Source organism: Anticarsia gemmatalis, chromosome 20 (assembly GCF_050436995.1).
Source record: "Anticarsia gemmatalis isolate Benzon Research Colony breed Stoneville strain chromosome 20, ilAntGemm2 primary, whole genome shotgun sequence".
Lineage (NCBI taxonomy): Eukaryota > Metazoa > Arthropoda > Insecta > Lepidoptera > Erebidae > Anticarsia > Anticarsia gemmatalis.
Window position 1 is genome coordinate 4,541,131 of NC_134764.1, and position 24,809 is coordinate 4,565,939.

Consider the following 24,809-nt stretch of genomic DNA (forward strand, 5'->3'; position numbering starts at 1 on the left):
AAAACGTAGGCGAAGTACTTCGAGGTAAATCGGTGTTGGACTATAACATACTTAACAATTTTCATGTTTATTTGAACTTTGTATCGTTATTTTGTCTAGTAGAGGCTTGGAATTTTCGTATTGGTACGATTAGTACCTTTGTCTGTAGCTATATCTACGGAGGATAAAGTCCCGTCATAGGATGATTATGATTATAGAAACAATTTGTTAGTTCTAATTAAGATACGTAAGAATCAATCGTTATTGCTGGATCCGATTTCCATATTTCCACGAGAAAACGTCATTCCTTCATCCTCTATTGCCTCTACTTCCGTAGTAAAATGATTTAGGCTTCAATATCCTAAAATCTGTTAAACTGCGTTTCAGTGTACCAATGTCAATGTCATGTATAACATAATGGCGGTCTGTAATAGTCGGATAAGCAGCGACAATCAGTGAAATTACAGTTTTCTACGGTTCCCACAGTCGTTGTCACGGCTCGTTTGAGCTACGTTTAGTGTTAAACAACAAGCCTGATTGTGACATCACAACGCGATAATTTGTGCACATGGATGAAATTGACAGACGATGAATTGATTTTGATATACTCATCCGTTTTAATTTGCCTTTGAACCCAAATCGGCATACAAAATATATTTTTTTTATTAAAATGGCCTTATATCGTCTGCCTAGGATATTTATCGAGCTTCTTTATTGCTTATCTAGGTAGATACTTTTTATCTTAACATACCTAAGTACTTTTAACATTGTACTTACCTATATAGTCCATTTGTTTTTCCGAGTATATCAAATCCTGAATACATATCATATCAAGAGAAAAAAGCAATTCAAGGAATTATTTTTATTAATTTTTGTAATGATCTTCGTTACATGATTTGTTCCGTTTTCCTGTAGTTAAGTACAATTAGTTAGCAGTCAATACATAGACTATTATAATAGTAGGTTGTAAAATAACCGTTATGCTTTTTTGTCTCTGTAAAATGTTCTAAAGCTCTAATTTTACGTAATATTGTAAATTGTAAATTATGTAGGTAAACCTGTCAACCTTTTGTTTATCAAAATTGTATGCGTTATCTATGTACTTGCAAAGATAACATATACGTGAGAAAACTAGCTTATTTACTATGTCATTAAATGTGCTATTAGACACATAATATGTATTAGAAGAATTACTTATCATAGTATGCAAATAAATACACGCATGTACAAATATGTATGAGAGCTGTCGTGTGATCATGAACTTTCGTTACTATCGTGTTGAATTCGTATCGAATGTTTGACAGCTGTTATACTTAAACGAAACCATAGTATAGAGGACAGTTTTTAATATCGGATAGATACAAGTATGTATGTAGGTACTGTATTCTTCATGAAAAATTCACAAATGACATAAGGGGAATCTAACTACCTAATTCTTTAAAGGTACATTTTGAGTAAGTAATATTTAATTTTGTTGTAGATTTCGGAGGCAAGCTTCGTGACGAGCGTGGAGGACGCCAGCCGGGTGGACCAATGCACGCAAACCCCGCCGAGCGGCAAACCGCGCCCGCGCACCTTGCAAAGGTACCACACATCCGACCACATCTACGAGAGATCTCCACACAGATACCGCATCAAGCACGACTCACGACCAAAGAGTCTCGCTCTCATTGACTCATACCCCTTCATAGCGAGGCCGCCCAGCTATGAGTACTCAAAGTAAGATTTTAGTAGTACAAGTATTGTGACTAATTCGTGTCTATATGTAAAAATTGTGGACTAAAATCTTTTATTCCTAGCCTAGTCCTTTAGTAGCGGAGTGAGTTTCAACTTAACTACCTGTCCAAAGTAAGTCTGCCTCAGCTTCTGTGACTAATTCGTGTTTAATAGTTGTGGAATTAAATCTATTATTAAATTACCTTTCCCATCGACCATCTCTCTATCAGAGTGACTTTCTACCAAACTGTACAGACAAACAATGGTATGTTAATAGTTCCTGCACGATTCAACCCTCTCCATGTTACTGATTAATCGTTTGAACTTCAAAGTTCTTTTGTTCTTCACCTCTCACGACGTACAAACTTAGATAATAATATGTATGAGCATTACTCATCAAATATAGTAGGAGCATGAGTGTTATGTACTTTGTTTAATAATTAATTAGGTACGGACTTAAATTAACCTGACTAAAACGCAGTTCTTTTAGAAATTGATGTTATGACTTTCAAACATATTTCAAATCGATTGTAATCTACGTTGTCTTCATGTTTGTATAAAAATATTTATTTTTGCGTAATGGCAAGTTATTTCCGTACCATTGCTATTTAAATAGACGCAAAAGACGGTAGTTAACGAAACATGTCAAACGATCTATGATCTCGTAAAAAAGGGTCGTAAAAAATATAATGTGAATATTATTACAGCAATTTGCGTATAGTGACGGTCTCGGTAATCGTTTCAATTGTAATCGCATTATTGGACCACAAAAAGTGTCATAAAAGTTTGAGAATAACCAGCAAAGGAAACCTAAATACCTGTAAGTTTATTGGTTAATCGATCGAAGGAACACTTCCTCATGTTTTATGATTGTTAATAAACTATAATTGATTAATAACGGTCCGATACAAACAAGGTAGGTCCTCGCAAAACGATTACAGCAAACCTAAGCACAATAAATCAAAACGACCGGTTTTAGGTGCGAGTGCATGGATTTTCCGAAGAGAAATGATATTTTCCAATATGCAAATACAAGTTTATTTATTATTGCGGTGTTCAATAAAACGATGATTGATGGTTACTCTGACCCTCAGTGAGTCGTACAAGATGTTTCGTTATTGAGGAAGATGGTGTAAATAATTCGAATCCGCAGTACTTTGAGTTATACTGTTCTTAGAAGTTTGAAAAAATGGATTAGGTACTCCGATAGAATTTTCGTATCTTTTAGAAACATTTATAACACATTCAAAGTTTCAGAGAAGAAAATAAAAGAACCAAGTTTAGGTTTAGCATCGGATCGCTCGATACGAATTACCCACCACGACCATTTCACGCACGGTTTCGGTAGCCAGTATCAAATTCCCTGAAACAATAATTATTATTATTGACTACAATCAAAGTCATAATCAAACACGCTTATAATCATCACGTTATAAACTCAAAAACTCATTTATTAATTGTTCGAGGTACTCCATCATAAGCTCTAGAATTACGTAACGATTACACGTTCATAACATAAGGTTGCTCATATCACGAAAATATAAATAAGTAATAACAAACAAGTATCATAACTTAAACCTCAACACAACCCTATAACAACTTTGAGACTGAAAACTCCATCTCAGTTTAACGATCTGTACCCACACTAAAAAACTAAACACAACTACTTAAATACCTCTAATTTCTAATACCAATAATATCGAGATAAGCTATTAACTTTTACAGTGTCTAACTTTGCATGACAATAACACAATAATACACATAACTCTTTACCAAACTACTACAAAAATCTAAATTTATTTTCGTATGTTGATCCAACAGATTCAAAGCGAGCGTAACCGACAGTCCCACGATATCCGTGACTCCGCCCCACAGCTTAGAGTACGTGTGTACGAAGGGTGGGACCAGCCCCAACGGCAGCGTCACGCCGAACGGTATGGTGTCCAATAAGTCCGCCGCGACGGTGCTGCTCAGCCCTGGCTACTTGCAGAACCCTTGCCAATGTAACCAATCTATTAAGGTGAGTTCGTACAAACTGTAGCAGACATGTTGTAGTTTTAGCATTTTAGCACACAAAATTAAATAAAGAGACTGAGGCCTGCTAAACATATATTCGGTTCGGTATTAATTGGCCTATCCATCGACTAAAATTGAATATCTGTGGATTACTGGAGATGAACCCTATCGGCACATACCGAATAAGTGAGTCGAGTTGGTTTTGTTGTTTGATTAACATTCCCGAACCGAATATGTGACTGTGTAGCAAGGCTTTCTCGCGACCCTCTTCGCGATTTCCAGCCACCACAGAGGGTGTCTTCAGTTCCTAGCCAAAATTTAAATAAACTTTGCCTAATTGAAAATTTTAGTTTGTTGTTATGTAATTTCCAGAGTACAAGCGAAATAGCGCTAACGATGCCAACCTCTCCCGGGTGGACCGAGGACATGCCGCAGGGCTCCGAGGGGCTATCGTGGCGGAGGCTGCACATGTCCCGCGCCAAGCTCAAAGCCACTGCCACTACCTCTGAACTGCTCTCCGGTAAGTACCTATTTCATAAATTAGTCGTTAGTTGTTAATTAGAAAGTATCAGTTGATGAAGCCCTAGAATTTCTTCGCATTGGTACGTTTTAAACAGCAGTAGTCGCTGAAAACACCAAACCTAAATAAAACTTAGGTTCTTTCTTTCGCCAACCAAATTAACTAACTTTTACTTCAAGCCAAGGCTCTTTTGCTTACCATTTAAGTTTAAGGTTTACATAAAGAAAAGTATTAAATAGGTACTTACTCATTCTTTAAATGCACTTTTATACTGTTCCAGGTTTCGCCATGGTAGCGATGGTAGAGCTTCAAATCAACGAGCCGACGAACGTCCCGGAGTGGTTATTCGTGATGTTTGCAGTGTGCACGACTGTCCTCGTCGCGGTACATATCTTCGCTCTCATGATCTCCACGTACTTACTGCCTAATATCGACGCTGTTAGTAAGATGGAAACTCCCGGAGCTCCGGCTAGGATGCTGAGGGATTCACCTCATGAAAGGATGAGAGGATTCATCGAGCTGGCTTGGGCGTTTAGTACCGTTTTAGGTAAGTTCAATCTCTATTCAAGTTGCATATCTTTTTTCCAGTTCTTTTAGACGTTTAGCTTGATCTAGTTTCATTTCCGTTCCCTAAATGTCCAGATCCATTGATTGATCCATTTTCCAGAGCATTCCACGCGCCACAGCCAAAAAATATCAACAATTGAAAATTAAATTTGTCGTTAAATAACTCCATTCTTTCCATGTTCCAGGTCTATTCCTGTTCCTGGTCGAGATCGCGATCCTGTGCTGGGTGAAGTTCTGGGACTACTCGTTCGCGGCCGCCACCGCCGCCACCGTCATCGTCATACCAGGTACCATTATACCACTAGTCATACTGTGAGTGAACTTTCTCTTCTACGGGGTGGGCTCTGTGTCTCATTATCTACTTACTTCAATATTCGCGTGTGACTAATGACGAATAAGGGTGGAAAAATGCGACCTTTCCTGGGAAGACCGTTAAATATTAGAAAGATATAATATCTTAGCGTGATATTCACACTTCAAAATGTAAGTACCTATGTTATATCATATAGTCGAGGGATATTAAGGTGCCAATAAGTAGAGAGAGCAGAAAGTCTTGTAGGTATATCCTCTGAACTTCTCTGTAATAAAAAGGTTCAAAGTATGTACGAAACTACTCGGTCCACCTTTCTGCCTAAGGCCAAAGACAGGAAAATAGCACATGAGTTAATTGCTGCCTGTAATACCTATGTACCTGTTGATTCACAGACCATTTCCGCTTTACCTATACCTACTAATTGATCTTAATAATACTTAATATTACGCATCGGTTTTGGGTTTACTAATTTTACTCTATTAGCACCAGAAATCTTTATTTAATTAATGATGCCAGTGAATTCAAAACTGCACAATTTTATATGCAGGTATAATTTATCAATTTAACAGTTGATGTTAAAAGCTTATCGAATAGGTTTTCCGACATTTATTCATAATCTATAAAACATGGCACTTAATTTTATGAAATACTTACTCACCGTTTTAGCAAAGCAACAAAACTAAGACATTTTTTATTTATTTTCCAGTATTAATAGTCTTCGTGGCGTTTGCGATTCACTTCTATCATTCTTTGGTGGTGCAGAAGTGCGAGACGTCCCACCAGGACATAGAACAACTGGAAAGCATGAAGCGAGACTTGGACACCGCTACTGTCAAAGTTAATATGTTCTAAAAAACTTTATACTGTGGACACTCTTTTATCAAATGGTTACAGAATGTTTTGGTGGATAGGGGCCCCACAAATTCAGATGGGAGCCCTTTAATGTAGGTGGCTCCGTGAACTATAGGGTTGGCTCCTCTAGAGTGCATGGGGCCTATTTGTAATTCACATGGGGCCCCTCTTTCGTGTATGGGGCCCCACGTGTGGAAATTGGGCAGCTATTACTTGAACAGTGCCTTATTATGTGTAATGCTGGGGCCCCGCCAATCGAATAGCTAGCAATTATTTTGAGCTTGGTGATCTCTGCCTTAGTGCCTTCGCCCTCAAATGTAATTTGTAATGAAGAGACGTGTTATAACGGGATTTAATCAGTTGTTGTTATTTATTGAGATCCCTGTGAACACATACGAATTATTGACTCAACGAGATTCTATCGAATATTTAACTTATCGATATTTTAGTTTAATTTAGAAATGTACTTGTAAAAACAAAACGAGAATAACGATTAATTAAGTAGGAATTTTCATAGTTCTGAAGTCCAATAAGGAGAAGGGCATACTATTATTTCGGCTTTGTTTTCATTCTTCGCAATACTTAATTATTTTATAATACTGTCTCCAGTCTACAATAACTAATTACAAATAAGTTTTTATTTAATTCAATTTTCTCTGGATGCATGTTCTTTTTTCCGTTTACCCTCAAAAACTCCTATAATTTTGCGTCTACCGAGCTGCAGGCAGCTAAAGTTTCGTCTCAAAGACATTAATTAAGTATATTTTAAACATTATGTAAATAAATACGAATAATAATAAGTAGCAAGCAATAATACCTTAAGTAGAGATCCTTACGAGCGACTCGTTTCGAAAGTACAATGTGTTGTTTAAATTTTTACCTTATGTTCAAAAGCTTAAGGTTTAAATTTCGTGTACTTTTGTTTTAAGAAGTTATTGTGCTGTTTGGATGAAGTACTCTTTTATTGTAGTTGATCTTTATAGGGAAGTATTGAGTAGCATGTTATATTACACAGAATTTTTGTATGATTTTTTTTTTAATTGTGGCTTCTCATGTTGCCCTAAATAAAAATAGTTTTCTGTTGTATTCACATTGTCCAATGAGAATTCAGATCTTTAATTTCGAAAATATTTTACATTAATTTTGTGTACTAAAACATGCTCCTCTACATTATAAAGGAGAAGTTGCAATAAGTATAAAAATATATATTTTTTACAACTACCTACCTACCAAAGAGATCTTCGACATGAATTTCAATTGTACAAGTAGCAAGACTGTGTAAACGAGATATTTTAATGTGGACCAATTTTGTGACTGTATATCAATGTTAAATCAGTATTGTAATAAAATTATGATGAAAAATTGTTATTGTGAATATTTAAATAAAATGGATTGAAATATTAAGTTGGTTTTATTTGAATTCGAACGCATTAGCTATCATGTTAAATGCATAGGTAATGTAAGTAAGTATATCTAGTAAGTATGCTAAGCGGCAAAATGCTGAATCTTAAATTGATATATTCAATAATGCACTTGGAACACACCAAACCTCCCGACTCGCCGACCTACATCGACGACTAGATGTCAGCTGCTTAATTTTAAAGGCAATCTACAAGTCTCCATTACGATACATCTATTCTAATATTATAAAGCCGAAGAACTTGTTTGTTTGTTTGAACGCGCTAATCTCAGGAACTACTGCATACTGGTTCGAATTGAAAAATTGAATCAACCATTTACCGAGGAAAGCTATAGGCTATATATCATCACGCTCCGACCAATAGGAGCATAGTACCAGTAAAAAATATTACAAAAACGGGGAAAATTATGACCCATTCTCTCTTATGTGACGCAAGCGAAGTTGCGCGGGTCAGCTAGTTGAAATAAAGAGCCGCTGTCGTCAAGTAGCTGACATGTATCGGCGGTTTGGCGAGTAGGTATATAATATGTAGACTCGTTTAGAAGGCATAAAAAAACAATTAAGTACAACATTATTACTTACATTTATTTCTAAAGACAAAAGTTACAAAATCTTTCAACCTTACACACACCTATCATTACAAATTTCTTACAAACTTCACGAATTAATTCCATCACAACATTGGGCCAACAATAACCAATATTGGCTGTAGAACTCCATATGATAACAATGTTTACCAAAGAAGATTCTGAGATTTGGTGAATGATCTCATGCACACGATTTTGAACTTTGGTAACAAACAAGTTCAATTGAATAATTAATGTGAGTAATCCAAAATTTTACTGCTCAATGTGTACCAACTCTTATACCTGGTCATTATTGGCTCTCATTGGCTCCAATGTTATCGCCAAATCATTCATATAACTATGGTTATGACTAATATAATAAATTCTAAGCATTAATATGTGCGATAATTTACAGTCAGTGATTCGAAAAAATTTAAAAACATTGGATAACTATCATTAAAAATATGTAGGTATACCTCCAAATACTTTTTCATGATGTGAAAATTTTATTTTTGTCAATGTCAATATTAGAGTCCTTTTACTGCATGCAACAAGGCCCTTACAAAATAGAGATTTGACATATATTTTTCAATATAATGTAAATTTCAAAATACCTATTCAGTTTTTACAAATTCCATAGTTTTTTTCTACAAAGGAAATTATTTAAACCTCATTATCATTTAATAAAAGCTGTGAAAAAGGGCAATAAATCGTAAATATTTACTTGTCTCTACAAACTATTTCTATTTAATTACAAGTATGTCTGTTCGTTAGACACTTTATTCTAGAAGATGTATATAAAATTGTATCATTTAAGTGATTAGTAAATGCTTCTCTTGCTCATAATGACAATGATTTAAAAGCTAATACCTAGTCAATGTAGATGCCTTGTCAAAACTGCTATACCCACTTAGATTCAGTATTATTATGTATTATTATAGGTGCACACACGAAAACAACAGCATATTAGTATTAGGATATTGATATATTATTATGTATGTAAGATACACAGACAGACATACAATGTAGTAATGTAAAACTAGTACAGCACAGTGATTTAAAATTTATTCACAAGTAAAAAATGCAATGCCATCATTCTTAACTTCAGGTCCTTACTTGCGGTACTCTAAATGTCTTAATAATGGGGCATAAGTTGCCAATGTTATTTTTTTACAATTTAATTATTATTTATTTTTTTGCTCGAAATGTCTAATACAAATAAAATAGTAACTAATTTGGAGTCAGTGTGAATGATTCAAAATAGAATTAATTTGTTTTACTTACATAAAACAAAGTTAGGACTTTAAACTGAATCATGAACACAAAACTATACCCTATGGTATAGAGTATAAGAATAGTCAAAATATTAAGCACCTTAGTATTATAAAGAATAACAGTTGAAATTCATATTATTATGACTTTCAAAAACATTGACAACCTTCATCTAATTGTTTAATCTGCAATGGTTTCTGACTTGAGGAATTACAATGTCAAATATTTAATTATACCGATACCCGATTTCTGCTCTAGGAGGCAGCTTACCAAATTAAATTTAATTTAGAGATGCATTCCCAATGTTGCAATATTTTTTTTTTAAAAATCTCTGAACATACACATGAATAATAGAAAAAGTTTCAATATGAATTTATCAATTTACAATATTTTCCTAAAAACAGAACCAAACTTCACAAAATCGTATAAAACACACCAAGCCTATGTATTAAACAAATCACTTACATAATTTCTTCACTTACATACAATATTTAGAAGGTACACAGTGTCAAGTCTTATATTCTGATTTAATCACTCCAATATCACATGTCTACATCGTCAACTGTTGGGAGGTTCTGTACGAGGACTCCGTTTCTCTTTTTTGGTTCTTCCTTTGATTTCTTCTCATCATCCTTTAGTGTACCCAGGATGTGCTCTCGAGGTTTCCATACTACTAGTGACATGTGTGGTTTCTCCCATCTGAAAATTATTATTATTTCAGTATGTATATATTTCCGGGAAGCAATACAGTGTACTATTCTTAAAATTGCAAACATTTTTGTCTATTACACAGGTCTATTCATAAAATAGGTGTGTTTCCCCTAACATGTTCAACTCAAGATAACATTTTACATAAGGTCAATTGATATTGATCTGTTATGAATATCTTTGTGCCGCAAACTGCCTACAACGAGAGACATAAGACACTTTCATCCATTATGAAATCGCAAGAATGTATTCAATGTAAACAACTAGCATCACACTTAATTGATTTTCAACTCTAAAGGAGTAACATTAGAGTTTGGTTTTCCATGCTACTTGCTTTTTAACCTGTCTACAGACATTTGACACCTATGTTAGATCTGCAATAATATTAGAAAAGAAACATTTGTTATGAGAGTATAGTTCATTAAGTTGAACATTGGAAATTAATTGCAATATAATACTTTGTTACCATTTATGGACACAATGAAGATAGCTCATGTTACTCTGTTCAGAATAAACTCTAGCTGATGCATGCATAAGTATAATGTATGAGTTGAAAATTTTACTTGTTTGGTATTGAATTCAGCAACTTTTGAAGCTATTTAGAAACTTTTATTATATTTATATTGAGATTTTTTCTTTGGTGCACAGAATGTATACATACATGCATGCAAAAACATATGCCTTTTTTCCATAGAGGATAAGATCAGAGAAATGTCCTGATGCAGTTTAATGCAAAAATGTGTTAATATGATCAGTACGTAAACATAACTCTTAATCAACAATCAATTTATAATGATCAGGAGACAATTACCTTTCAATTAGAGCGGCAGGTAATAAAGGTTCATCTTGCATCCTCTTGAGCTCCTCTGAGAGCACAATTGTGTGTCCCTTTAACTTCTCACTGGCTGTAGAAGTGGAAGGTTCCATGTTGATGTCCATTACATCTTCATTAGCTAAGGCGTGAGATTTGTATTCCGATGATATGTGGAGTCCGTTCAAATGAGCTGCCATTTTCTCCTCTGTGATCCGCTGCTTTGTCGGTCTAGAATATTTAGTAAGATGTGAGTTATACAGATTCTATAATTTTGTCCTTTATGTATACTTACTGCAAACTTGGAAGTTATTAAGTACAAACTAAAAAGTCTCAGTAATGAATACAATTGTCACAAAAACTATTTACAGGAAGTTTTATGATTTATTATCCTTGTTGTGAAAGTATTATAGGCACGAAGCAAGCGGAAGTCGGAGACAGGAGGAGACTGATACTTAAGTTAATGAATACTTACATTACTGGTTCTATGTCTAAACTCTTCCGCTTGCAATGGATAGCTGAACTTAGTTTCCGATCCTCCAAAGACTGTTGAGCGGTGAACTGTACCAGCTGTGGCGGTGATTGTAAGCCCCACGGTATGCCCTGTACGTTCCAAGGTGCTCCTGTTGGTGCGGGCATCACATGGGGTTCCTGAATACCACGATTTGGGCTCAGAACTAGCTGATCAAATACTTGTTTCCCCATGTCATCAGGCTCGTTGTACGGATAAGATGGATATCCAAACACACTCATTTTTGCTCCAATTTAGTCACTTCAATCTTGATCTCAGTTGTTCGAACTTAACCACCACGCAGTGTTTTTCGCAACAAAAATCATACAACAACAAACTATGTTGACAAATCTGACAGTCAGGAAACTTTTTTTTAACTCGGTCATAAACTAGTATAGAATTTTCAAGAAACTTCTATGACTTATGGCAAACCAACAATTTTTAGTCGATTATTTTGACCATCGACTATATATTTAGGCATAGTAGTGACTGCCTTTGCCCATCCGCTTTGATTAGTGTCAATGAGAAAATTACAAACATACAAAAAATTAAAAAATATAATTTTGCGCCTTTCACTTTCATATTTTATCATCTAAATTGTATTTATTTTGGACGATTTTCTATCACAGAACGTGTCATATCAATGAAGTGATTGTTGGTATATGATGGTGAAGCTTTAACAGCGAACTGTGTCGTGAAAACTTGTAAAATGGGTTTGGATTTTGATGTCTTTGAATTTTGCAAAAAACTGCGGCAAAACCGGCCTCCACCGTATCAGTGCCCTTTGGAGAAATGTGACAAGGTGTACAAGAGTCTGTGCGGGCTGCAGTACCATCTAGTTCACTATGACCACGATAATCCTACGCCGGCGACTCCTGCCGTTGCCAACCATCGTAAAAAAGGACGAGGCAGGGCTGCTGTGCCCACGGGTGATATCGCTCTGCAGAGTCCACCGAAAGAAGCTCTGACTTTCGCCGAAGCTCAGAAAGTGGTGCAGTTTGAGATAGATGGCAAAATTAGTAGAATCCCAATAGACCAACCATTGGCAATCATGTCTTTAGAAGAGTGGGAGAAAAAGAACGCCGAGCTGGAGAAGCCACTGCATGTTGTAGAGCCTCCTGTGGAACCCCACGTTAAACTGCCTGAAGCAAGCTTCAAGGTAAGCTATAACAGTATCAGGCATGAGATATTGTTTTAAATTTCTTATACATGTGCTGTAAGATTTCAATATTATTGTACTTCACAAAAATGAGCTCAGTATCAAAACACATCTAAACATCATAATCATAATAACTAAGACAATGTTTTTATACCCAACTAGCCTATGCCCGTGGCTATGTCTGAGTCAAAAGATATAGGGTAAAGATTATCATTAGTGTTAATTCAGGTTATAAACTGTCTGTGTATATTTCATTCAAATCTGACCAAATATTTTATTGTAAAAAAGTAAGACATACATCTATCCATACTTACAAACTTTTACATTTATAATATCAGTAGGATTGTAACAGTTTTTTAATTTACAGCTTATCCCAGATTACAATGAACGTGTTTGTGACGCACCACCTAGACCAAATGCTTACATCCGTTTCATTGAGAAATCAGCAGAAGAACTTGACGGAGAGGTGGAATATGATGTGGATGAGGAAGACACAGCTTGGTTGGCCATTGTCAACAAGACTAGGGCCAAGAACGGCCTACCACCAGTCACTGTTGACACTTTAGAGCTGTTGATGGATAGATTAGAAAAGGAGTCCTATTTTCAAGTATGTATACTACTGTCTTAAATATAGTTCGATCAAAATTTGATTCCCATTATTTGTGTAGTACTCTAGGTACAAGAAATATACAAAATATTTTTGGAATTTATCATATAGGTACTTGTGTTATAGGCCTCATCATCTAAAAACCCATATCAGGCTGAACATTCTCAAACTATTTCAAATACTTTTAAAATTAAAGGAAAATTTGTCGATATTTGTTTAATTTGAGTTGTGTAATCAGTGTTAGGATAAACTGACTCAAGATTTAGATAATTTTTGGTTTTAAATATTTGATATAGATTGGGATCATTGTAGTGTTACTGTGTTAAGTGTATACTATGTAAAGTTTTTTTCTTTCAGGCAACTCAGAACGGTCAACAAACAGCAGCCACGGTGGATGAAGATGCAGTGTGTTGTATATGTATGGACGGGGAGTGTCAGAACACCAATGTGATACTGTTCTGTGACATGTGCAACCTTGCTGTCCACCAAGACTGTTATGGAGTAAGTTACATTGACCATTTCTGTCTTCAAATCTACCTCCTAACCAGTTCTTGTTGGTTCTGAACTCATCCCACAAGCGGAATCAGGACAACATGTTTTAGTTGTCCAAGAACCTGCTTCAAATAGATTAGGCTAACTTTTTATGGACTGCCTGTCTCGTCAACTCACCTTGGGAACCCCCTAACCAGTTAATAGAAAAAAATATCTGCTTTCTATTAGGGGAGGAAACTTGAAATGGGCAGGAGTTATAATGACTTAAAATAAAGCAGAGTTGAATAAACTACTATAATATTAATAATTAATAGATAAATATACTCAGGTCATATGAATTAATGCATATAAACTTGTGTGTTATATTCCATTATGACATAATGTGTTACTTTTCTAGGTGCCGTACATTCCGGAAGGTCAATGGTTGTGTAGGCGATGTTTACAATCACCATCGAGACTTGTCAACTGTGCTCTCTGCCCAAATACTGGAGGTAAGTGTTGAAATTAACTTCAAAATTATACGTACCTACAATGTTTATAAACTAATGGACAGTGTCACCACTCATAAATTAATGTCAAGCTACCTTATCAACTGGAATTTAGTAACATTTTTCATAAGTATGCTGTTACTTTATCAATCAGATCTTCATCAGTTTATCCGACACTCGTTTATTCGCTGTAAGACTGGCCAATGGCCATACGATGAGAGATGATGAGATGAGATGAGATGAGATGCCAGTGAACATAGAAAAGTAAGAAATATGTTAATGAGAAGTATTGACGATTTCTGTCATTTTCAGGTGCCTTCAAGCAAACAGATCAGGGCACCTGGGCCCATGTTGTGTGCGCTCTCTGGATACCCGAAGTGCGTTTTGCCAACACTGTGTTCCTGGAACCAATAGGTGAGTCATACTGTAATTTCTTAGGTAAAATTGCGTAATGTCGGCTGCTGTATGTTGATGAAGGACATTCCCAACTTTATCGAAGTAGTGACTATATGTAGACATTATCAAATTTATTTAATTTTTTGACTTTTAGTCGCAAATTAGTTAACCAAACCTTATAATCAATAAGTTTCTTTTTTTTTTTTTTTTTAAAAAAGACAACTCCCGCACTAAGAATTGCTCTTGTGTCGCGGGGACTTTTACAAACATACAAACAACGGACACAAAGCACAACCAGACCCGAAACAATTATTTGTGGATCGCACAAATAATTGCTCCGTGTGGGAATCGAACCCACGACCTCCCGACGCAGTGGTATCGGCGTGGCGACCTAAACCACTGCGCCACGGAGGCAGTCGAAAAGTGTTGAAAGATTATCCCTCTTATTCATAAACACAACAAATCTATTTTAGTTAAAAAGCTACTGTAATATGTTTTCTCTTTTTCATTTCGCTAAGGAGTGAAAGAAACAAAACACTATAAGCCTTTTATAACTTCATATATTTTTATGAATGAGAGGGTAAAAATATTCTGCTTTGTTATAAGACTCGATCGAGATGATCCCGGCGGCGCGGTGGAAGCTGCAGTGCATGGTGTGCAAGCAGCGCAGCGTGGGCGCGTGTATACAGTGCCACAAGTCCAGCTGCTACTCCGCCTTCCACGTCACTTGCGCGCAGCAGGCCGGGTAAGAGCGTACACATTTTCAATCTACTGCTACTTAACTTTGGATATGCAGCGATTGAAATAGCAGTCATCTATGCTTTTCTGCTCAGTATCAATTCGTTTTAAGTTTTAATAAGATTATTACCTCACAGCTAGTTAAGTTTAGACTATGACACACAGTACACTCACCCTCTTATTCATAAACACACTATAAACCTATTTTAGTCGAAAAGCTGCTATAAGCTGCAATTTTTTTTTTTTTTTTTTTTCATTTTGCTAAGGAGTGAAAGAAACAAAACACTCTATAAGCCTTTCATAACTTCATATAGTTTTATGAATAAGGCGGTCAGTTTTTACATCGAGTGTCTTAATAAAAACGATTGTAAAGTGAAGGTGCTGCCAGAACAGAAATTAAGATCGCAATTATTGTAATATTTTTTGACAGTCTATACATGAAGATGGAGGCGGCTGGCGCCGGACGTGACCCCAGCCAGCCGGTGCAAGTCGCAAAAATGGCGTACTGCGACGCACATACACCTGCACACATCCTACAGGTAATATATCACCACTGTAACATGACATGAAAATAAACTGTACTACAGTGAATTAAGTGAAAGAATTGCTTCATAAATATAATTTTTTGCAGGAGAGACGAGCTCAAGAATCCGAGGGCGACTCAAAATCAACTGATCTGACTGCAATTAGACAAAAGGGCAGGGAGAAAATAAAACAGGTAAAAGTAAATAAGTACTATTTTTTAATTTTTAAGTTATTCAAATGCTAGTTCTGTTATGACTAGAAATAAATTTAATGTAACCGATTACCGTTTTTCGTGGTACAAGACTTTAAATTAACCACTTTATAAAGTACATAAATTAAAATGGTAAAATAAAGACTTCCTTGCAGGCTCGTCGAGTGCTAGCCTTGAAACGCACATGGGCGCCCGTGGTGCTAGTACCGACGTTACCGGCGGAGCGTGTGGCTGAAGTAGCGGCGCTGGCCCCCGGCACGCCCGCCGCACGTGCTCAGCTCATGAAGCGACTGCTCGCCTACTGGACCCTCAAGAGACATAGCAGGAACGGAGTGCCGCTGTTGAGACGACTACAGAGCTTGACTAGTCATCATGGTATGTAAAATTTGATGAAACTTTATGTCTTTGTTGCCAAGTGCCCGTTCACGAACGTGCACGCGCGTATACGTAGGACGGTCTATAGGCCACCTCGTATGTTATGGTGAAACCCAATTTTGTTGACGACTCCAAAGTTCTACAGCAATAGTTGTTCGACGATTTGTTTTTAGCTAATAAATAAAATACGTATACATACATAAAATATACAAAACACTATGTGACTTAGCTGTAAAGATTTCATAGTAACATTTTGTTTTGTGTTTGGTATGCAGGTAGCAGAGGTATACAAGACGGTACGGTTAATGTCAGAGAGCTGTGCAATCAGCTCAAGTATTGGCAGAGAATACGACAGGATTTAGAACGCGCCAGGTAATATCAAAACATTAAAATTTAGACCAGATTACGCGTTATAAATTCAAAATCAATCGAAAATTATTCTCGCCCAGGTTGCTATGCGAGTTGGTACGTAAACGTGAGCGAATGAAGGCAGAATACACTCGCGTATGGGAGCGCTGTGTGCTACACACGCTACGACCGGAGCGTGCTGCGCTACACAAACTGCTACGATTGCTACGACAGAAGGACACTAGTGACATCTTCACCGAACCCGTAGACTTACAAGAGGTATATACTCTCAACCTTTCATTTCAATCGATTTCTAAATGTGTAGCCTTACCCAAAGAAATTAAAGTCAAAAATGCACAAATTGAATTGTTAGAATATTTAATGATAGAAAATTTCAAAATATTTTCTAGTTAGTGGTTTGATTGTAACGCATGTGGGTCGCGCAAATGTATATTTCAACTTTTTAAGTAAAAAGTAGTAAAGAGTTCAAAGTTTTGCCATTTGCGCAATCCATAAGCGTTACTACAAAACCAACCATAGGTTAAATTATTTTTTTTAATAATTAAGTGAATGCTACTTTGAATAATGTATTAATAACTTCCATGCTGACTTGGAAATAAAAGAAAAACCTTGTCTCTGTCAAGTGTGTGTCAGTAAGTTGAACGCTTCATAGGACAATGTATGGTACCGCTTGTTGGCAATGAGCTTGCGAGCTTGTTGCTTGACACTACTGCTATAACAGAAACTGTTGCACATAGCTTTAAGATTGTGTTATAATCGTGTTTTAATAGCACTTTAAAATAAGCATATCTTCACGAGTTTTCTCCCGAAATGTGGGGCTAGGCCCTGACTCTACGTTCTTAATCTCTTTTTAAAATGTCATAATCTCTCAATTTATTGTACAAATTTTCAAGAACATTTCGTAAGAATCTACATCTAAAATTGAGTAAAGTTTAAAGTGCTGTTTAAATACAACCTGAAAATATCAATGTTATCAGTGTTCGTAACGTATACGTGTAAATGTGCGTACGTATGTGCACTCACCTTGAACTTTACATTAGATAACACCAAAATTTATTAGCGAATATTAATTGAATTCTTCTCAAAGTGAGTGCTCATACCCGTTTGTGTACTTAACCTTTATATGCCAACACACATGCATATACATCACACCTACTCAACACATGCCACAAAAAACAACACATTTTTATACAGAACTTGTCCATCTTTTCAAACAATACTTACTACTTCTCATTTTCCTGTGCTTATTTGCCATTGTTTTCTTGTATTCTTGCTTTAAAAAATGTTAACTCACCTAATTAACTTTAAATTTAATTTTAACCATCACAAAACGATTAACTACATCTCATAACGACCGAAAATCATCATCAAAATTATACAAACACGCATTACTTTACAAACAAAGCAGGAACAGTTATACAGCTTATACTCTCTTAAACTTCCTACACTATGATTGCCTTAGGTACCAGATTACAGTACCATAGTGAAACACCCCATGGATTTGAGCACGATGGACAAGAAGCTCGACCGCGGCGCCTACAAGACCATTGACGATGTCGAAGCAGACTTCAAACTCATGATCGACAACTGTCTCACTTATAATAACAAGGATACTGTGTTTTACAAGTAAGTTTGTTCGTTAAATTGTTGTATTAGAAGTCCAAAGTAGTAGTAACGTCATGTTTTTCATATTTTCATATCTTGCTTTAGTAGATAAATGCTTTGATCTTTTCGTGTCTTGAAAAATATTTGTGTATGTGTAAGAAAAACTATACAGCAGATTTTTGCCGTCGAATATTGTAACAGGCTTTAGATTACCGCTTTGCCACAGAATTCCTTAACTTATGATAATATCATTTCTTTTAATAATGTGTCGCACATGAGTGACATAAGTTCGAAATATAAAATTATGAAGTATGTTACATAATTTTCCTTGAACCTCCCAAGTTGATGACATTAGATATGCATAAGTTATCCGCTCGTTACATTCCCTTTATATAAAACAGGGTATAAACAAGAATATACAAAATACTATAGATATATCTAAATTGCAGGGCCGGAGTGAAGATGCGCGAGCAATGCCTGCCGATATTCCGTCAAGCTCGGCGCGACGTGCGCGAGGCGGGCATGCTGGAGCTGGTGGGCGCCGCCAGCCCCGAGCCCGTGCTGGCGCCGCGCCGCAGTGTCAGCCGCGCCGCCAGCCGACCGCGCTCCAGCACTGACAGCGAACCGTCGCCTGGTGAGTACTCAACTTACATTTGTGTCTATCCGTGAGTAACATGCCCAGGATTTATATACGTTTAACTACTTTCTTTTATTTCTTTTTCTCACACACGGCCATTTGATTCCAAACTAAGCAGGACTTGTACAGCTATGGTAACCAAATAACCGTAACGCCGCGTGTGGTAGGATTCGAACCCACCACACGCGGCGCTACGGTTATTGGGGCGAGGTGACCACTTACAACCAGTGCGCCAAAAATTATTATCGTGTTGCTCATGAGTAGAGCATATTCTGGAAAATATAAAAAATTATATTGCTAACGGATAATTATATTCCAGAGCGTCGACCAGAACGTGCAGTGTCAATCGCTCGTAGTGAGAGGCGGCAGTCCAATGCTGCTCAAGATTCTGACGACGACAACAATGCAGTAAGTTCTTTTATATTCACGAAGCATACTGATGTAAAGTAAGATTTTACGTTAGCATTTTTTTTGTGAAATTAACACCAATGACTTTTCGTAGATGTGACGTGTGTATTAGGAATAATTATCACTTGCTTTTACGGTAAAGGAAAACATAATGCCTTTATTTCATTGCATGCCTATTATTTTTTTTTTACATTTATTGAGGGCATGCAAAGTCCCCAACCCGCAATTGGCCAGCATGGTGGACTTAAGGCCTAACCCCTCCCTCGTTCGGGAGGAGACCCTTGCCCTGCAGTAGGATTAGGTATAGATCTGTCTAACTCTTATTTTCAAGTGATAAAGATGATATTGTTTGTATATTGTAGGTAGACAGTCTGGCGACGAGTCCGGACCGCGCGGCAGTGCCGGCTCCGCGACGCTGGTGGCGGCGCGGGCGGGGCCGGGCGCGGGGCCGGAGGGGTGCTGGCGCTAGGGGCCGCGGGCGGGTCTCTGCCGCCAACACACACTCTAACTCACTCAGGGACAATATGGAGAACGGTACACTGGCTTCAACCTTTAGAACCTCTGAAAAATGCTTTCTTGAATATTATTATAAAAAAAACGTAATGCAAAAAATACAGCTCATTATTTTATCTAAGTCAATTCAGATAGGTATCTGCATAGCCCTACCTTAACAAACGTGAATGATGTTGGTAAATCATGCCATTGGGTTTGCCTGTAGAAAAATCCATTAATCCTAATAATTATGGTCATGGCCCTGGCCAAGATGAATACATTTTAAGCAATAGTAATCTCCAAATTCACTATTCTATTTGAATCAACACAATTTTTTTGTTTATAGATTGTCCATCATCAGACTCGGAGACTCCAATTCCACCGAGAAAGAGTGTAGACCGAACACAGAAGCTCGCCACGCCTGAGAAATCACCACCTAAACCATCTGAGATCATTCCTACTACCGCACGAGATACACCGAGTAAGTAACAATAAATCCAGTTTCAAATACCACATGAAAAGTAGTTAGATTATGCTTTCCTACAGTCATGTACGTTATATAGGCTGTTAAAGTTTATAGCTTAAATGCTAAAAATATTTCACTCACCTAAGCCAACATAGTGCCCATGACACAAACAATAATGGAAAACGTACGTAATAGTACGTATACGTGTATAAGTGCGTCTACGGGTACTAGTTAAACACAAATAGGTAGTCGATGGGATTGTGTCGTAAGTGATACTGTTTCCAGACGGATCGTTGTTTTCTTTCAAGTATATAATGATTTTGCACTAACTTGTTACAGTAACATCGGGTCTCGGGTTGCTCGGTGGTCTACGAAAGCCTACCCTGCTTGTACCTTCATCTACTATCACCACACCACCAAAAAGCTTTGGATCTGATGGTAAGCACAGGCAATAATAGAATTAACGAAAAAGTAATTAAAAGATCGCACGGTTCTTTACAATATTTATAAAAATTATAGTATCTCTTATTCCTACATCTATTTCCCTAAATATCCTGGTAGTTGAATTTTGAAATAACAATTTTGTATTTTATTCAGCATCGTTACCTACGCTCTCAGCGAGTTTGGGACGGTCGAGTTTAGAAGCGTCAACTCTGAAGAAGAAGGGTCGCGGCAGACCGAGGAAACAGGACAAGGATAAGTCTAATACATCACCAGATCTGTTCAGGTATATTAATATGATTTATTTATACACTGCCCAATGAAGTGTTCGCCTTATTGAGTGGCTTATGTGATATAGAGTTTCAAAAGAATATGAGGCTCAAAATGTTGGTGACGTTGGTTGCTATCTGCCTACTTCTTGTTGGCAAAAATGTATTATTTTACGGTTAACCTACTGATAAATATATAAGTATTATAAAATTCATTGTACATTCCAGGACGGCGCAAGCAGGTGAAGGTAAAAGTATGTCGACGCCTGTGCCGGCGTCGTTCCTGCAGTACCGTGGACCGCCGGGAGAGGTCGGCTCTGACAGCGATCTCGCTCTCTCTAGGTAAATATAACCCATAACGATAATTAGACATATCGTTATGTCCCGCTACTGAGCCAAAGTGTCGAGAGCATTCAAAACTTTGGGGCTACTTTGAACCTTGTATGAAATTATCATTACCACGCCAGTTGCCCAGCTTTCACACGGCCCTCTAAGATTGAAAATACAAAACTAAATTGTGTGTGAATATTGTCAGGTCTTCAAGCAGTAGTTCAGCGTGGTCGCAGTCGTGTTCTTCGTGCACGCACTACGACGACGACGTCTCCGATCATTCCTGCTCCATGAGCTCTAGCGACGGGTGAGTTTACAACAATAATCCTAATAATTCGTTCAAAAAGAGTTATAAAAAAGATTGAAATTCTTATATTTTAAAAGGCGAAAATCTTGGGATGATTATTGCACTTTTACGTAGAATATAAATAATAAAAATAAATTTAACCCATTAATGTCCCATTGCTGGGCAAAAGTCTCCTCTCGTAATGAGGGAGGGGAGGTAGGCCTTGAGTTTTACGTAAAAACTGCACAGTAATAATATACCTATCAAAATTATATAAAACTAGCTGACCCGCGCAACTTCGCTTGCGTCCTATAAGAGAGAATGGGTGAAATTTTCCCCGTTTTTGCAACATTAATTACTGCTACTCTGCTCCTTTTGGCCGTAGCGTGATGATATATAGCCTATGTCCTTTCTCGGGTATCAAAATATCTCCATACCAAATTTCATGCCAATTGGTTAAGTAGTTTAGGCGTGATTGAGTAGCAGACAGACAGACAGACAGAGTTACTTTCGCATTTATAATATTAGTATGGATTAGAACAAAGCGAGGTTTTATCTTTATCAAATGTGTTCTTAAGAATCTATTTAATCTACTGTATTTATTTCTACTTTTTATCCTGTCTAGGTCTAGTTACAACGAGACGATGGAGTCAAACGTCGAAGGCGGCAGTGGGCCGGAGCGACGTCGCCGATCACGACGTACCACCGCTCACACCGACATGTCTGATGCTGAACCTACCACGCCGGTCAAAGTAAGCACGATACTAGTACAAAAGAACTCTTTAAACCCCTGAATTCCCTCTTCTATATGTTAAATTGTGTTAAAGGCCTTTCGAACGGCTTGAACAACTTTGACACTAGATAAATAACTAACCATACGATAATAATAACTATTCATATCGTAGAGGCACAATACTGATGATGTCGTAAGTATTGTAGCCTATTGCGATACAAAACTCGAACGTGAATGGAAATTTTAGCTGTCGATTGCGTCTATATTGCATAAATTGATATAATTTTACTAATGCATGCTTGAGGTTTTTTGTACTTTACAATATTCTGTTGTACTGTGCAGGGCCGTGGCACTCGGTCGTCCACATCAAAGACACCGGTCAAAGCTGCACAGGCCTCCAACATACAGCTGGAACCTTTGCAACTTGTATGGGCTAAGTGCAGGTCAGTATCTGTTCAACATGGTTATCTGATTATGCCGACGAATACACACAATTCATGTAACAATATTATCCATAATCATTTTGCAGTTCTATATCTGTGGTTTCCTTTGCTTCACAGAGGCTACCCGTGGTACCCAGCCCTGATCATAGACCCGAAGATCCCCAAAGGCTTCATATACAACGGCGTACCACTCCCCGTGCCGCCTCAAGACGTACTCAATCTTAAGAAAAACCACTCGCACGAACCAGTCCTGTACTTAGTTCTCTTCTTCGACGTCAAACGCACTTGGCAGTGGCTACCTCCCAATAAATTGGAACTGTTAGGTGCCGACAAAACTGTTGATCAAGCTAAATTGGTTGAATCTCGCAAACCTACCGAGAGGAAAGCTGTAAAGAAAGCGTTCGGTGACGCCATGCAGTTCAGAAAACAAGTACATGGAGACGATAAATGACAAAAGTTTAGATACAGGTCGCGTCGACCTCCGAGAAAGAGAACGCTAAGCTTTGGCAACTTTTCTTTGATGAAGATTCGTACCCCCGACGGTAGCACCGATTCCAGTGATTTTAATTAAGTTGTGTTGTCGCTTTGTATGAGTTATTTATTAAGGATAGATTTTATATTATTCGGAAATGGTATTTAGAATTGTCAATAAAATAGATTACTGCAAAGCTATGGAAGAAGATCATGGATGGTTATAAAACATGATTTTACGAGCGAGATACTGAATGTTATTAGAGAGAGAAAGGAAACGTTTTAGAAATGTAAGTAATTGTGGAATATAATGTGTAGTAATTCTCGAATATAGCTTGACTACAAGAAACACTTAAAGAACTTTTTGTCCCATTTGTATCTCTGATCCGAAACCTTTTGCACTTAAGACTGGTACCCCACCGAACAATAGATCTGTTACCATTTAGCAAGTAAACAATACATTTCAGGATTCCATTATTTCTTGTAGTCATAGTATTTTGTATGATAATATGAGTATGGATATAAAATGTAAATTCCCAACTGCTTGTTTAAAACTAGTACGATGATATTCTTTAACAATTAGGAAGTTGTAAACGATTGGCGTATTAGCATATTTAATGGATTTAGATTCGATATTTCGAGTAGAAGTAGAACGAATTTTGTATAGAAACGTCTAGAATATTGGGACACAAGACGCGTAGTTTATATCATACTTTGATGATGTAATTAATATGTAAAATCATGTTTACAGGGAACATACTGCGTATTGACGAAAACCTAGCGGGATAATAGTAACTATAAAATGTTTAAAATATAGGATTGTGTGGGCGGTGGCAGACCGTAAACGGTGGTTTAAAATTATCTACAATCAATCACGCAAAAGTTGTAGTTGTATGTCATAATTGGTATTTAGTATACGAAATGTATGTCGTCGCCTTTAAAATCCTATTTTTGTTTGAACTTAGTTCTTTCCTGCTGGGTTTATTGTAAGTGATTGTATGTAGTTACGAGGCAGCATGTTAGGTAGTGTATAGGCTGATAGGCAAAGCAAAAACATAATCATGTAATCTTAATATAAGATTGTCATTGACATTAAGAAAGTAGTGATGAAAATGGTAGGCGAAAAACGTTTTGTAAGAGTTTTAGAGAGGATTAAAAAAAAATGTTTCTCTGACTTACAAGGGCACAGGAAACTTGGACATTCGACTAGTAAACTACTACTAGTTTCATTACTATTTTGTTGATTAAAATGAATAAAATAAATTGGTTACAAAATCGATAAAGATAATAAAATCTGAAATATCCTTGAGTAAGTGTTGTGTATAATTTGCATGCATATTGTTTTGACAATGAGATTTATTTGTGTGGCTATTATATTATTATTATTGTGTCTGGTTACATGTTTCGGCGGCATTTCTTTGTAAGAATTGTAAAAAAAGTTGTTATTGTGTATGCAGTTATTGCTTGTTTGTAGAAAATACATACAAATGTATTTGGATTTGGTGGTTTTCTTATTCTCTTTCAAGGTAACCTTGTAATATAACTTAAGCAAAATCTTTTAATTATTCTGTCTAGGAAATCCTAAGAAATATTATTTAGACTTGTTATAAGCAAGTC

General features: G+C 36.8%; 3 protein-coding genes across 9 annotated transcripts in view; 2 read left to right on the plus strand and 1 right to left on the minus strand.

The window, feature by feature from the left end:
* Positions 1-7,361, plus strand: part of LOC142981517 (calcium release-activated calcium channel protein 1-like) — a 49,917-nt gene extending 42,556 nt beyond the window's left edge. For 2 of the 4 annotated variants that reach the window (XM_076127500.1, XM_076127498.1), the window contains 6 exons: positions 1,460-1,698; positions 3,517-3,715; positions 4,084-4,231; positions 4,512-4,778; positions 4,984-5,085; positions 5,818-7,361. In XM_076127500.1, coding sequence (XP_075983615.1) covers positions 1,460-1,698; positions 3,517-3,715; positions 4,084-4,231; positions 4,512-4,778; positions 4,984-5,085; positions 5,818-5,963 — 1,101 coding nt within the window. In that variant the 3' untranslated portion in view covers positions 5,964-7,361. The remainder of the gene's footprint in view (positions 1-1,459; positions 1,699-3,516; positions 3,716-4,083; positions 4,232-4,511; positions 4,779-4,983; positions 5,086-5,817) is intronic. The other 2 variants (XM_076127502.1, XM_076127501.1) reach the window with 1 other exon arrangement.
* Positions 7,362-7,947: 586 nt separating this feature from the next.
* LOC142981751 (uncharacterized) lies at positions 7,948-11,613 on the minus strand. Its single transcript, XM_076127850.1, has 3 exons — positions 11,216-11,613; positions 10,741-10,971; positions 7,948-9,920 (listed from the first exon to the last, which is right to left on the minus strand). The coding sequence occupies exons 1-3, from the start codon at positions 11,491-11,493 to the stop codon at positions 9,764-9,766; spliced, it is 666 nt and encodes a 221-aa protein (XP_075983965.1). The 5' UTR covers positions 11,494-11,613; the 3' UTR covers positions 7,948-9,763.
* Positions 11,614-11,763: 150 nt separating this feature from the next.
* Br140 (bromodomain-containing protein 140) lies at positions 11,764-24,690 on the plus strand. Of its 4 annotated transcripts, none has more exons than XM_076127444.1 (24): positions 11,764-12,410; positions 12,778-13,017; positions 13,375-13,518; positions 13,907-14,000; positions 14,310-14,411; positions 15,000-15,138; positions 15,562-15,670; positions 15,763-15,849; positions 16,011-16,242; positions 16,518-16,614; positions 16,692-16,869; positions 17,214-17,243; positions 18,074-18,237; positions 18,666-18,850; positions 19,173-19,261; positions 19,624-19,795; positions 20,100-20,234; positions 20,559-20,657; positions 20,817-20,946; positions 21,158-21,271; positions 21,465-21,566; positions 22,171-22,297; positions 22,621-22,721; positions 22,839-24,690. In XM_076127444.1, the coding sequence occupies exons 1-24, from the start codon at positions 11,961-11,963 to the stop codon at positions 23,170-23,172; spliced, it is 3,654 nt and encodes a 1,217-aa protein (XP_075983559.1). In that variant the 5' UTR covers positions 11,764-11,960; the 3' UTR covers positions 23,173-24,690. The 4 variants fall into 4 exon arrangements, with proteins under 4 accessions (XP_075983559.1, XP_075983560.1, XP_075983561.1 ...); XM_076127445.1 differs by having other exon boundaries at positions 16,023-16,242; XM_076127446.1 differs by lacking the exon at positions 17,214-17,243.
* Positions 24,691-24,809: the final 119 nt, after the last annotated feature.

Coding starts and splice junctions, on each gene's coding strand:
- LOC142981751 (XM_076127850.1), bottom strand. CDS start 11,493: ATGAGTGTGTTTGGATATCCATCTTATCCGTACAACGAGCCTGATGAC. Junction 10,972..11,215: donor TTAGACATAGAACCAGTAAT/GTAAGTATTCAT, acceptor TAAATATTCTAG/ACCGACAAAGCAGCGGATCA. Junction 9,921..10,740: donor CCTGCCGCTCTAATTGAAAG/GTAATTGTCTCC, acceptor AATAATTTTCAG/ATGGGAGAAACCACACATGT.
- Br140 (XM_076127444.1), top strand. CDS start 11,961: ATGGGTTTGGATTTTGATGTCTTTGAATTTTGCAAAAAACTGCGGCAA. Junction 15,671..15,762: donor CACCTGCACACATCCTACAG/GTAATATATCAC, acceptor AATTTTTTGCAG/GAGAGACGAGCTCAAGAATC. Junction 18,851..19,172: donor TGACAGCGAACCGTCGCCTG/GTGAGTACTCAA, acceptor ATTATATTCCAG/AGCGTCGACCAGAACGTGCA.